Source organism: Nuphar pumila, chromosome 15 (genome assembly GCF_984573655.1).
Source record: "Nuphar pumila chromosome 15, dmNupPumi1.hap1.1, whole genome shotgun sequence".
Taxonomy (NCBI): domain Eukaryota; kingdom Viridiplantae; phylum Streptophyta; class Magnoliopsida; order Nymphaeales; family Nymphaeaceae; genus Nuphar; species Nuphar pumila.
In genome coordinates, this window is record NC_143263.1 from 68,125,304 (window position 1) to 68,140,712 (window position 15,409).

At 36.6% G+C, this 15,409-nt stretch overlaps 1 protein-coding gene across 1 annotated transcript; it reads right to left on the reverse strand.

Annotated features, from left to right (window-relative positions):
• Positions 1–531: 531 nt before the first annotated feature.
• LOC149815521 (GDSL esterase/lipase At4g10955-like) lies at positions 532–3,285 on the reverse strand. Its single transcript, XM_089989048.1, has 2 exons — positions 3,090–3,285; positions 532–2,349 (listed from the first exon to the last, which is right to left on the reverse strand). Exons 1-2 carry the CDS (start codon positions 3,203–3,205, stop codon positions 1,329–1,331), a joined length of 1,137 nt encoding a protein of 378 aa, XP_089845174.1. The 5' UTR covers positions 3,206–3,285; the 3' UTR covers positions 532–1,328.
• Between the last annotated feature and the right edge of the window lie 12,124 nt (positions 3,286–15,409).

The following is a 15,409-nucleotide window of genomic DNA, read 5'->3' on the forward strand; positions in this document are numbered from 1 at the left end:
ACTTAACTAAAATTATTCATGAGTTCATGCTTCTGGCTATATCAAAGTCTGTCACAAGGCAAACATAACTCATGATCGTCTACGTAAAGAAATATAGGCCTATATTTAAATTTTAGATCATGCTACTTAATGCCAATAAGAAGAGAATCAGATCCCCTATGTTAGATGCTATCACTATCGATGGATGATGAATTGGACTTTAAATATTTAAAAGGAAAAGGTGGTAGAATGAGTTCGAGTATTCATTCTCTGTGCATCGATAGTAGCATAATATTTTGAGAAAAGCACTAATGGAATTGCTTTCTTTTCCGACTGTGATGCATATGGAAAGAGAAAACAGCTGATCTGCTAAAAAAGGGTATCACTACTCTCTCATGGCAAAATCCAAGTTTCAGTGCATGAAATTGTTCGTTTGTTTTGGGTGTTTGGGTGTAACCCATGTGCAACAAATCCAGAACTTCTGCAGACTTGAACACTCCAAAATAACAGAATAAGTGCCGAAAGTAGGAGAATGGCTCTCAAATAAAGGTCAAGTCAAGGGTTGAGGAAAAGTGGAGTGTTGGGCATATCAACCATCAAGAACCGGGCATGAGGATATTGTACCATCTTCTGCAACATGAGAGCAGATTATGCAGCTTTCTGTGAGCATGTTTACAATGCCAGGAAGGTTTCCCACTGGATAATGGAACATGTTAACTAAAATGGATATACATGTACGCCTGCTGCTTAAGACAGAAAAAAAGAAGGCTTTTGCATCTAATCAGATGAGAACAACATCAAAAGAAAACATCATAAAAAACCATAAATAGCCTCTCCAATTAAGGCAAGTTCTCAACAAATGTGTCGGAACTCCTATATACATTATGGGTTTCATTTTTGTGAAGGACCTCCAATCAATTTGCTCTTAAGACTTTTGCATCTAATCAGATGAGAACAACAAAAGAAAACATCATAAGAAACCATAAGTAGCCTCTCCAATTAAGGCAAGTTCTAAACAAATGTGTCGGAACTCCTATATACATTGTGGGTTTTCATTTTTGTGAAGGACCTCCAATCAATTTGTTCTTTCCGCCCACTCAAAGATCAGAATGTATGACATCAAAGAATTGTAATAAAAGATATCTTCCAATGGGTATGTGTAATATCATCTCAAAATTGCGACATTTTCAACAGAAACACATCACATATGATAATGTAATGAGATAGAAAAACAAGAGCATCAACCAAATTGGGTAATCAATCACATGGCCTTGTAGAGATACAAGCCAAGAATCAGAGAAAAGATACGGATCATTGCTGGCCTCACACATATATGGAACACGAGAATCTTATTGAGTTTTGCCTTGAGGCAGTGGTTGAACAGTGTATAAGGATCTTAACTGCCTGCTGATGAGCTTGCTATGTTGTGCCTCCTGTAGTTCCAAGTCATGAGACCACCATTGCTCCAATCCATGAGCCTCCAAAAACTTCTGCGGGCCCTTGGACATCACGAACAGCTTAGCTGCCAATTGCCCTTGATCCTCAACCTTTGGCTTGTCTGGACCACCGGCGCCGCCATTTTTTCCTTCAACTGTGCCTGCTGGATTAGTGTAATAACAACAGATATAGTCACTGTTGTTCACATATAGATGGGGAATCCATTTCTTTAGTTCCTTGCAAACTTTACCATCATCACCCTTGTCACTATTATCTTCTTCATCAAGGGATTGAACCTCACAATTAGCAGGAAGAATTGTTCGGACCATATCGATTGCACCCCTGATCCTCTTCCACAAATACTCGGCCCTCTCCCCAATGGTTCTTAAGCCCATAGCAATTGAAACAGAGGGTGGATTGAACAAGTGAGTCTCCACGTATATGCCTTGTTTGGCCAATGCTTTGCCCACTTGCAGTGCCAATCCTGCTCCAAGAGAATGCCCTGCAATGCAGATATTGGAGCTGCCAAATTTGTCTGATGCCGACTTTAGCGCTTCCAATGCTTTGCTGAATCTGACAGAGCCCTTTAAGCTTTCCCAAGTCAGAAAACGTAGATCATCCTCTAAGTCTCTCCTAATGGTTGGGCTCTTCAGTAATGTTCCTCTGAGTGCCAAAACTGCCCGTGGAGCACCACTCGGTCTCATCAAGATGAAGTTAGACAGCGCAGCTGCTCGATCCCATTCCAAAAGTGCCCCAAAAATGGATCCGTCCCTGTCATCTACCAATGTCTGTGTAACCTTGTACTTAAATGGCTTCCACCATTTCGGAGAAAGGGCATTTTCTTCATTTCTTTCATCTTGTCTATCGAGCTCGAGAAGGTATACTGCCTGTATGAAGCAAGTTATCACTGTTCTTCTGTAGTTTGGATCATTCCTGTTATTAAAAGCAAAAGAAAATTTCAGAGAGATAAAAACAATAACCTTTTGGCCGAAATTTGCTTTTGAAAACTAATGAATTTCCTCTTTTCAGATCTCATTGCTCTGTTAATTGTTAAAGACCCCTCAACTAATGATTTTGAATACAACTTATTAATTCACTACATTTATGCAACCAATTTCAAATCAGCCATCAAAAGCCCTTTCATCGCATATATGTCATCCACATTAAAAGAAATTGTATGCAGGTCATGTCCGTTCAAGTACATTCAAGTTCCAAAACAAACATCACAAGAGCATCTTGCATTAGAATGCTACTGTGAGAAATTTCAGCATTTTGTCAACAGAAAAGGAGATAATTTTCGGTAATTTTGCATAAAAACCACTTTTATGTTCACCATCCTATATGTAATATGAAGAAAATCAATTGCTTTTTTCTATAGCACACTTAGAACTTATAAATGAAACCAAAAGCCAAATCAATTGCAAAAAAGAAAATGCAGCACTCCCCAAAGCAACCCGCACAAAGAAGAATCCCAGAACATAATCGCTTCTCTAAAAGGAAAATCCACAACCCACTAAGCAGTTACTCCTTTCCCACCTAAGGTAAACATATAACCACCGCCCACTCCTAAACCAAAAGAAAAACCCACAAAGATTTTGAGACAAAAAAAGGCCCCCATCACAAAATCCCACTCCAAAAGCACAAATGACAAAAATGAATATGTGGGTGATTACCAACTAGAACAGATGAGGTCCCTCCAGTTAGGAGAGGAAAGATTTCGAGGGCCAGAGACGTGGAAAGCGTAAGGGTGGGCTTCTACTGGAACCTCCTCTGCACCATTCTTGGCCATCACTACCAATCTTCTTTCTCCTCACCGTCCACACTTTCTATGTAGAGAAACTCTCGCATATTACCACCACCACTAGAGAAGATGAATGTGGGGAAGAGCAGAGTAAAATAGGAGTACAGAAATAGAGAGGGAAGGAGAGAGGAGGAAGAGGGGGGGGGACACGGCAAAACGGTAAAGAGAATAAATGTGGGGAACACGGTGGCGTGGGGTTTCTCTTGCTTTTGAAGGATTTGGAATCTGATGCGTTTGCCATCCGAAAGTCAAAAAGTCAAGTGGTGGTTGGCCCACCAAGCATTTTTTATTTTTTATTTTAAATTCCTGTATCGTTCCAACGGTCATATTTTTCCTGTGAGCCAATGGGTTGGACCCTGTTGGATATGGGCATTGCCACGTTAGTCACGTTCTGATTATTGGATCTGGACTTGGATTTACAGTACGGTTTTGACAAATGTGCGAGGAGTCCCTTAGATGTTGTTCATTCATGCGATGAACGGCATCTAACCGCCATATTTTTTGGCTTTGCTCTCGCATGTCAATTCGATGTGCAGGGCTGGCAAATGAGCTGAAATCATAAGTTTTGTTTTCTAAAAAATATTTTTTAAAGTGTTTTTAAGGCTTGATAATATATAAAAATATATATAATATTTTTCCATGGTGGTACCCACTTGATTTACATACATGAATCTATGCTCCAAATGCAAAATCTAAAATTTGGATCATGCTTACCATGTTCTGTAAAGTTAATTGAAATATTATGTTTTATACCATTTTTAGACAATCCTTATTTTCATGAATTATGAACTATTGATTTTTCACTGTCTCAAAATTAAGATTTTATGATGTATTAGACATGATAAAACCTTATAACATAATATATAAATCATATTAAATACATCCGTACTATTAGATCTAGAATTTTCTGGTTAGATCCATAAAAAAAAAGAACGTGTATCACCATAAGGTATCATAATACAGAACCACCATATATTTTATTATGTATAATACGTGTATAAATCATATAATATGCATATTATTATGTATATAATATATATGATATATGTATAAAATATATAATATATAAATATATAACATGTAAAATTATCCTATACGAGCCGAGCCAAGCCAAGTCGAACGTGCCATGTGTGTGCTTGGCCCATTTACCTAAACGACCTGGCTCGTAACTCGGCTGGCTGAGCTCATTTTTTGAGTTGAGTCGAGCTGTATGGCGAGCAGCTCATCTCGTTTTCCATCCCTAGATGTGCTCCAAAGTTACTCATCTCGAACATGTAAGGCTCTAATAAAAATTGCGGAGCTCATTAGAGACATGCGATTTAGACATGGATGCATTACGAATCTAGTAGAGATGAAGTGGGCCTGCAGCTCAGAGGATTAGATCATGTGGCTATGAACCATGGTGTCAAAGGTTCAAATCCCTCCTCATATAGTGGTGGACACTATGAAGCCAGTTATAATGATCCTATATATATATATATATATATATATCACTGCCTCACATATAGAACATGATAAAACCTTATACCATAGTAAATAAATATGATTAAACACATGTACCGTTAATCTACCATTTGGTGACTAGATCAATACAAATAAGAGTGTGTAGTGTCTACCACCGTATGATATCTTGGTGTATATGTATATTGTTGGACACCCCATCATTGGACAGGGGATTGGACAAACCCCAGCTGCCAGCAGATTTTTTTTTGCAAAAACGACCTTTAGACCGCCACTAAAGGTCATTTTTTTGCCGGATCGCCCACGCAATACTCTCATCCCAATATGTAGGTGGTAGCAACCTATCACTTTTCTAGCCTATCGAGCTTTGGAAGAGTTTTTAAATTTTTTTGTAAAATCTGACCATACAAATCTGATGTACATGCTTGATTTTATAGGAATTGATTCTTGGATAGCTCAATTCCAACACACAAAATCAATAGTCTACAATTATAAAAAAAATATTCAATACTTAAAAAAAAAATTTATCAAAAAAACATTATCCAAATATCATTTTCTAGCCACTCGATCATGCCAAACACATTCGCAGGGTCAGATTTTGCAAAAACCAACCCAGAAATACCTATTGATTCGTGATAGGCTGACAATAGGTTAAAAAAGTGGTAGGCAGCTACCACCTTTCTCTCTCTATATATATATATATATATATATATATATATATATATATATATATATATATACTCTCTCTCTCTCTCTCTCTATATATATATATATATATACTCTATATATATATATATATATATAGAGAGAGAGAGAGAGAGAGAGACTAATGGGTAGGTGCTAAATGATACGTGTTAAATTGGTTTTTCAGGTTTTTTTATTTTATTTTCAAATTTTGACTGTACAGATGTGATCTATGTACTTGATTTTACAGGGATCAGCTCTTTAACGGTTTGATTACCACACAGGGGTGGGTTTTATAAAGTTAGAAAAATAAATGGTCCAAACTTTTTGTAAAAATTTTGGCTCCAAATATAATTTTTTTCATTGAAAACACGTGATTCAGGGGTGGATTCCTTATAAATCGGCCATGCTCAACACATTTATGGGGTCAGAACTTGCGAAAAAAATATTAGAAGACCAAAAAAACTCATTTATCAAGTATCATTTAGCACCTACCCATTTCTATATATATGCTAGACATTGAAGAGCTCATGAGAGGGAACACTAACCTAATATTCTCTTAATAAGGAGAAGGATCACGTAAGAGGTGACTTTTACATTACCATCAAGAGTGCCCCTAGATGCATTCATCTAAAGATTTACCACATCCAAAACTGCTAGACCCACTATTTGAATGTGAAACCCATTTACATGTTACATGATAGACATCTTATTTATAGGATTGTAGAAGCTTTTTTTACTTGCGTATCTTTTGTAGACACTTAATTTTTCCAAGATGATTAAAATGCTAACATCTTTAAAAGAATCAAACTGCAGGTTGGAGTTCACAAAGACGATAGCATGAAAAAACTCAAAAGGATCCGTTGGACGGCTAAAGCAGTTTAGCCGTTCGACACTGGATGACTATCTCAGTTTAGCCATCTCACCCTAGACAGTTATATCAGTTTAATCGTCCAACACCTACCTTGTTTTTAGACGGCTACTTCAGTTCAGCTGTCTAGCCAATTCAACATTTGGTTTATCCTCTTCAGAGGACGATCATACATGTTTAATTGTCTATCTCTGTACGAATAAACCAGTTTAGTCGTTCAATCAGTTTGAGAAAATGAAGCACATTTGTCTCATCTCCAAGCATTTTTACATAATTTTGAGAGAATATTTCCCCTAGATAAACTTCTCTCGAGAATAACTACTTTCAATTAGCCTCACCTCTTATCCGGAATGAGCACGAATTCATTTGGATCAGATCTGAACCTAAAAAAACTATGACCTGAATTCATTCTGAATACCTACAAATAGAAGTCCACCCCTATGATTAGGGGGGGAATGGGAGAGGTCCAAGCATTGACACGATAGAGAACGAACACGAACTTTGGCATTCTCTCTTCTCTCCAAATATCCTACCTGCATGGGAGTCCTGTCGGAACCATCGTAAGAAGCTACCATATCCCATGTGGAGGTCCTAACGGATAAAAAAGAGCTTGAACGATAAAACAAACCTTCAAGTCTGAAAAGGTACTTTCTAGTTCAGTTTATTTATATCTTTTTATTTATTTAGTCATTATTGACTTAAAATAGATACACATATTCTTTTTATTTTATTTACATAACTTGATCGTGTGATTTATGCTACAAGTTCAAAAAACTTGCTTTGGCTTTACCTTCCCTCTGAAGAAGGATGGCGATGACTTGAACAATGCCCCACATCTTTTAAAAAAGAGTTTTTGTGATTTAAAAGGTAAGTTTCAAAATTTCTATCAACAATTTTTGGCGATCATGGTGGAATGTTGTTTTTTTTAAAAAAATTTTGTAGCTAGACTTGCATTTCAGTCTCTAATTTTTTTTTTGCTATGTTGGATGGTTGAACCAGGTTTAGCCGTCCACCCTGGTCTTTTCACAGACTGGGCAGTCTGAGGGCCTGTCTGAATTCTTATATTTTGACTGCTCTTGATAATATTGTTATTTTGTTTGGGTAGCTAAATTAATTTAATCGTCCATCCTGATTTTCTCGCGGACTAGATGGTTTGAGGACCTATCTACATTCCTGCATTTTGACACTCTTGGTAATATTGATGTTATGTTTGGATGGCTAAACTAGTTTAGCCGTCCATCTTACTTTTCTCGTAGACTAGGCAGTTCGAGGTTCTGCCTGCATTCTTACATTTTTACTGCTCGTGATAATATTGCTGACCTATTTGGATGACTAAATTAGGTTTAGCTGCTCATCCTCCTTTTTTCGTAGATTTGGTTGTTTGAGACCATGTCTATGTATTGTCTTCTCGTCGTCTACTCTATTGTCTTTGACAGGTTTGGTTGTCCATCCAAACTCTGTTCCTAATAGGTTTGGTTGTTCAGCCAGACTCTATTCTTGACAGATTTGGTCGTCTGGTCAAAATTTGCCTTTCTCTTCCTTTTCTATCTCTATAGATTTGTCGTCCAGGTCCTGCAGATCATTTTCACATTCCTTGCCATTTTGGCCTTACAACCTCATTGCAGACTTGGTTGTTCAAGCTCTGCAAGTTTCTTGTAGAGTTGGCCATCCAGGCCCTGCAGCCCTTCACTCTTTCGTCGTTCAGGGCCTTTTTCTATTTTAGTCGTATGGCCAGTTTGGTCGTCCTGCTCTATTTAGTTGTCTGGCTTTATTTAGCTGTTTAGCTTAATTTGGTCATCCGGCTAGGTTTAGTCGTCCAGTTCTGTTTGGTTGTCTGAAACTCATTATCTCAAACCTTGATTCATTTAGTTTCTTTTTATTTTGAATATAAGTTTTTTTACATTAGCTTTATACATAAATATTAGGCTAGGTTTTATTATTTTTTAGAAACCATTGCTAGAGAAGTTGCATGACATTTAGAAATTAGGAAAACATAACCTTCAACAATTTTAAAATATTATATGAAAACCTTGTTTTTTCAATTGGGTGCTTCCTGCTTTTTTCTATTCTCTCTTTTATGATTAAAGCTCTCATTTTGTTTTGGATTTTCAAACCTCCCTTGTCCTACAATTTGGTACATCAAATCTTTCTACCCATACTTTTAAGTTGTTAGCTTGGATATATTGGTGGCAGTACCATTTAGAGCCAAAACATCCATATCAGTACTCATAAATTGTTAGCTTAATTACATCATGCATCAAATTCATAAAGGAACCCCTATTCTAGAACTCAAAGAAACCTTACAAATCGGTTTAGTATTTTTTGAGTAGAGTTAGGATACTCGTTAGATTGCAAAATCTCTCTTTACTTGTTTGGGCTTCTTTAAATCACATGTTTGAGGTATCATGAATACTTGATTTTGGACCAAGAAGGCCAACCCCTATCTATTCGAGAAGAACCATCTCGAGAAAATCTCACTTATGGGATGCTATCCCATTTGCTTATATACCTATGCATGAAATGTCACATCATATATGGATCCAGACGAAGAGACCTACATTGATGTCCCTAGAGAGCTCGAAGATGCATGGAGAAAAGGAAATGGTCTAGTATAGTTGAAGTCTAGCTCTCGTTGGTACTCTTGAGTTTCTCATAATATTCCTTCAACGGATTACAAGACGGACGGCTACAACACATATGAATCAGTCAGGAGACGAATCCACAAAGCTTTTTGGGTTAGATCCCCTACTCAAAGAGTGAGATGAGTTGGCATAGATGAGACGTCACATGAGAAAAATAAAGAGAAAGATAAGGGAATGCAAGAAAAAGAAGAGTATCAATAGGCCTAAGAGGCATAAGAAGAGAAAAGAGATAGAGACACCCAGAAACAAGAATGTTGAGGTGAATCTCAAATGTTTGATCAGGAGAGAAGAGCTCACAGACACTGGATGACCCATCTAGTCTACACTAGATCTTCAGAGTTAGACAAGAAAATCAAATTCCTTTAGGACATGGTCCAGAATCTCAGCACCAGAATGAGATATGCAAATATGGACCAAAGAGAGTATTCTACAGAGGACTTCTTACCTGAATGGTATGATAATAAAGGCATTGAAGTTTCTCCTAAGTTTTTAAAATTTAGAAGAAAAGGTGACCCGAGAAATCACCTAGCATTATTTAAAGAGACCATGACTAAATATTAAAACAACGATAAAAGGCTAATTAATTGGTTCTCCAGGAACCTAAAAAGGAAGGCACTAAACTGGTTTGTCACCCTAAATCTCAAGAACATTCGAGAGTTCAAGCAAATTATCAATATATTTATGGAGTTGTTTCGTTTTAACATAGAGGCTCTGTCCACCATTAGCCAATTGTATGACCTCAAATAAAAGAAGAAGAAGGGTGCCCATGAGTTTATAAACCAATGGAGGTTTATGGCTAGCAAAATGAAGGAATCGATCTCACACTCGCATGCACGGATCATAATCATGGATAATTTCTCCCAACCCCTTTAGAGCCCGATTAGCATGGCTCAGGTGGAGACTTATGTTAAGATCATCAAGAAGGCTATTGCCTTTAAGGTAGGTATTAGAAAGAGAGTATATGACGGGTTCCTAAAGAGCAATAGGAATAATAATGTCTATAAAAAATTAGACTCGTCTAAAGCCCAAGTTGAAATTCCACTAGAGGGGGGTGAATAGTGAAATATGAAAAAAAATCGATAATTTAAAGGATATAGGCAATAAGGCACAACACATAAAACTCAAGATTTATACTGGTTCGGTCGAGTTACTGACCTACATCCAGTCCCCAAGCAAAATACTTGAGCCTTTCACTATAACATCCGAGTTACCGGATAAATAGTACAACACCCTCTTCCTCAGAGGTCTTCTTCTCTCAACAGAGAAGGGAAACACCCTCTTTCTCAGAGGTCTACTTCTTTCAACATAGAAGGAAAACACCCTCTTTCCCAGAGGTCTACTTCTCTCAACAGAGAAGGGAAGCACCCTCTTCCTCAGAGGTCTACTTCTCTCAACAAAGAAGAAAAACAGTGAATAACAGAAAGTTACAATACTTCCTATAGAACCTTCAGAATGATATGAATGCACGAATGAAGGATTCTCAGAATGTTCTGTTTTTTTCACTCAGATGATTCTCTTTGTCAAAGAGTTTTTCTTGACTTTTTCTTTTTCTTTTCTCTTTCTTTTTCTAGGTTCTCTTTTTCAAATATCGAATATGAATTTTTTTCGTTGTAAGCTCACATGTCTTGTTTGAAATATTATTTTGTTAGTGTATATATAGCCACAAGAAAATAGTCGTTGCCTTTTTGAAATGATTGTCCTTTTGGGATGTGAGATGTCAAGTCATTTCAAAAACAATTTTGTGTAAAAAGATATGTGTACTATATTGCTTTTTTGAAATGTCTTCTTTCCATAAGTGTAGTATTTGGGGTACACTATTCGTTGTAGTATTTTAGGTGTGATATATTTTGTAAAAGGTCTATTCTCATAATAAATGATTTGTAGTACATTGAACGTTGGATTGTAAATCATCATGTAGTTTTGTCTTTATTCAATTTAATGATTTATAGCATATTAGTATTTTTATTACAAATTGTCACTTCTTTTCTTAAATGTATGTAAGTAAAATAAATGCTTTGTTGAGTACTTTATTTATAAATGGTCATTTCTCAACTGCTTTATGAGGTGTTATTTAATGTCTACAGAAAGAATGATGACTTTAAGTAAGTCAACATTCTAGAGTTGTATAAAGTAATTAAAGTCTTTTCTAAACATAATATAATAATAATATTTGTTTTCTTACATTGTCAATTCAAGCTAGATGATTTTGTATTATGACTTAAATTCATTTTGTCTTTTTCTTTCATACTTGAAATCATTAGTTTTTATTTCTTTTCAAGTTGTCTTATTTATAAATGCATGTTAGAAGGTACAATTAATGCTTTTGAAATCATGAGCTATTATATCTTGTCAAAATATCTTTTTCATAAATGTTTGTAAGAAAGTACAATGATTAGTTTCCAAAAAGGTGTTTTTTGAAATATAGTATGCTTTTATGAAACATAGCTTTTGTAAATAGATGGCTTGTATGATAAAGCATGTAATATGAAATATGCAATATGCATCCTTCTGAAGGTTCTGTTACATATGACTCTAAAGAAGAAAAAAAAGCTTCATCTTGAAGTAGCCGATCTCCTTAGATGATCTTTAAGAATGTATGGCCCATCAAGCTTTTTCTTCAGAGAGTATGATTGCACCAAAGGTTGTACTTGAGCAGGTAGTCTCCATCCTCTTTAGGTGAAATAACCTTGCATCAAATACTCGTTAAATACATGACAAATCATATTCAGTCATAATATAACATTTTTCATGAAGGCATATATGACAGTATATCATATTATGTGTCATCAAAACATAGTTTCTCAACACAAGTCAATATTGTTTGAACCTCCGAACAAGGTCAGAAACAGGATCATCAAGGCCATAAGAAGGGTCACCTAGACCATAGGTAGGGCCACCAGAGCTAAAGGGGAGGTAACTAGAGAGGTGACCCTAACAAACAAAATGAGAAGAAAAGTGAGTACGATGAAAATCTGAAATCAACCAGTGACAGGAGGTTTACAAGGTTCAAACCAACCCGATCATAGGTTCTAAATTTGCTATTGTAGGATGGTCTGATTAAATTAGCCAAAATATCAGACCCCCGCAGATGAAGGGTAAGGACCCATCTAAGTATTGTTGGTTTCACAGTGCAGTGGCCCATGACACTAAAGAGTGTTATGTCCTCAAGCACATCATTCAAAACAATATTCAAAGTGGCAAGTTATTGGTTGATGAGGAACCACAAAACCAGAGCAACAATGACGGTCATTTTTTAAGAGCACTTTCCAAATCATAATTCAAAAGAAAAGGTTCAGACTTGTGAACAAATGGAGAATTAGCTCCCAGAAAGGCTATAAAGCAAAGACCACTTGCTAACTTAGTGATTTGCATCCTCCGGGTCCTCACATGCAATATCAGCCCTCAACAACTGCCTGTAACTTCATAAATGTGTTTCTAAGGTAGGGTGGGAGTACAAAGAAGGCAGATTTTAAGAAAGAACCAAGAGATATCACGAGAGTCCCCTCAGATGAGTACAATTTGTATGGACCATCCAGACAAAAATTACACCAGGGTTCTTCCCCCAGTGTCTTATTACAGAGACACTGACACAAAAATCAACAGTCGCCCTGCACTCTCTCTTAAGAAGAGTAAGCCAAAAATAAATGTAAGTCAAACCGCACATCCAGAGAAGACTTATCAGGCAGAAGTCCTGAAGAAAGTATCGCCCATGATGCCTCACCAAATCGCCTCTCAATATAAATTTGGTGAGGGAGAGGTAACCCCCTCCCCAAGCTCAGTGATGAATGGGGAATCATTTAGTTTGGGTCAAGCCTTAATTATGGACCCCTCTAAAAGGCCCCAAGACTTCTAGAACATGAGCATAATAGATGACTCTCACCTCAAGAGTCATCCCTTATACCAGCATGTTCGAAAAATGTGAAAAATGAATGAAGAATCTCCTTACACATGGGGTACCAACCTTTGGAAGGATTAAGCAAAAGTCAGAAGGGCATAGGAGAACATCTTCCAACAGTACCAAAGGCAAAGACCCAAGGTCTATGCTACAAAGGACCTGAACATAAAATAGGTAAAAAAGAAAAGCTCACATGGGTCGTGAAGAATCACTTCAAAAATGGGTCAACCATCATCAACAAAGTAAAGAGTCTGGTTGCTTCAGAGAATACAGAGTTAGCACTTCCTTTGCATCAACTTAGTTTAGGCTAACAAAAGTTAAATAGCCACTCGAGCTCCTCTTCCTCTCCTTCTGAAAAAGGACAGCATGCTTAGAAAAAGGTGACTATAAGTCAGAGTAAAACTGCAATGGTATGGAGAAAAAAAGCCTTTTGCATGGGTCATCATCCCATGACCCCAGATAAGCCTTTTAAAACTTGAATTTTGTAAAATAGTCTTTTGAAAAACCAAAAAATAAAACACCAATAATTTCAAACAAAAATAAAAAAGTTCTTAATATCGAAAAAAAATATAAGAAAAGCTCAAAAAACAATTCAAAAGATTTTTCTTTCTAGGGTCCAAGCTATCATTGTCGTTGCAAGAGCATATTATTCCTATCGACGAGACTAAGGAAGCTATTGTCAAGTTCTTATTTATTTTCAAACTATTTTTAATGATGTTTTTTTGTCAAAATCGTGTGGGGGCAAGTCAAAGGAGTTTGAACCTATCCAAAACCTAGAGATAGAGCATCATAAAGCCATTTCAAATTTCATACCTCTTAAACAAGAAGGAACCTCTAACAGCCAAACATCTAATCACAAACTGGCTCAACCTCATTCGTTGAGACCCAAATAGTCTTAAAAGCCCAATATACCTCTGAACACTGGCCCGACCTTGTTTTAAGGGACCCATAACAGTCTCTATACCCCAGTTGTTCTGGACATTGGCCTGACCTTGTTTGGCGAGACTACAAACAATCTTGATGCCTCAATCATCTTTGAATTGATTTGACCTCGTTTGGCAAGACCCACAATGGTCTTGGCAGTTCAGTTCACCTTGACTTGCATAGTCATAAAAAGATAATAGAACTTCATCATGATGTTAATCATATCATTACATTGATCATTAAAGGTTAGGGACCTTGTCCCAAGATGGATCCAACTATCTTCATAACAATCATTCTCTAAAGTAGGTCCTTGCACCCGAGAGTCTAGCACATAAGACATTCAATTCTTAGGGTAAGATAGGAAGTGACACAGTGAAGTCAAGGTACTTTTATCCAATAATTTTAACCTATGAGTTTATAAGGATGAATTATAGGAGTATGAGATTATTATCAATGCATAAAAGTAAAGCTTTTGGAAGCTCACCTAGGTGACCAACTCTTCAAGAAAAGAGTAGGGGTGGTGAATACCTTCGATGTTAATATGCTTATAGGTCGGTCTTTAGAGAGACATTTCATTCTATCTCAATAGGAAAATATTGAAAAAGCATGCAAAAAAAATGAGTAGTGCTTTTTAAGGTAATACTTACCCTTGGGACCACGGAATGGTAGCAGACTTCAGTTATGAAACAGCCTTTGGGGCAGGGATTGAAAACAAAAGTGTGTGCTAGGAGAAAATCAATACTTACCTTTAGAACTTATGACAATAAGGCAAACTTCGATTATGTGTTCTTGAAGATATAAGTTGGATAGATAGGAGCATCTCTCCTAGATTGGGTAGTCATGAAACCCATGATTGCCGAATCTCAGTTCAAGGGATAGCAAAAGTAAGGAATAAACCCTTTATGGGATAAAAGCCGGGGCTAAAAAATGACTAAATTAGGGGCAAAATTCGTATTTGAGCATATTCTCATCCAAGCTCTAGTCTTTTAGAGTTCAAACCTTAGTGAGAGCCATTAGATCCAACAAAAATGCTTTGAGACCTAATCTCATATCCTTATAACTAGTTGCTTGAAACCAATGCAAAATTAAAGCTGAAAAATCCTAATAAAGTTGAGTGTTGCTACCTTATACCAACCTGAGAGGATAAAAATCAAAAGTATATGAATCATGACTTATTAGGAAGGTTCTAATTTTTTGAAAAAGTGCAAAAAAAAATCATGACTTTAAATGATTAATCATTCATAGGTTACTTACTCTATGACAAATGCACGAGTCTCACTGCATAAAAGTTCATTGCATGCATTAAAAAAACTAGCCATAGAGATCCTGAGTATAAGTACACAGAAAGATTTGCCCTCTTCGTCATTACTAGACCAAAGTATGCCTGACTTTCTTGACTGAGCTAGAAAATCTCTCCTTACTAGGTCAACTCCATCATATCCATAAACCCACAAGAGGTGTAGGACTCCTAACATTTGTTCTCATAAATTTTCAAAAAGAAAATCGTCAACAAAGGCATCAAAAAAATCAAAACTGGTCAAAAAGTAATGAAAGGGAGTCACATTTCTCTTATGTTATCCATGCCTGAAGCCCAATATTTTTTCTTTCTTTACTATAAAGAAAGTGTTTTCGGATACTAGCACTGACCTCGTTCAGTAAAACCATTGAATAGTCTTGGCAATCCAGTCATCCAGGATCTCTTAGTGAGACCAAGT

Coding starts and splice junctions, on each gene's coding strand:
- LOC149815521 (XM_089989048.1), bottom strand. CDS start 3,205: ATGGCCAAGAATGGTGCAGAGGAGGTTCCAGTAGAAGCCCACCCTTAC. Junction 2,350..3,089: donor GACCTCATCTGTTCTAGTTG/GTAATCACCCAC, acceptor TTTTAATAACAG/GAATGATCCAAACTACAGAA.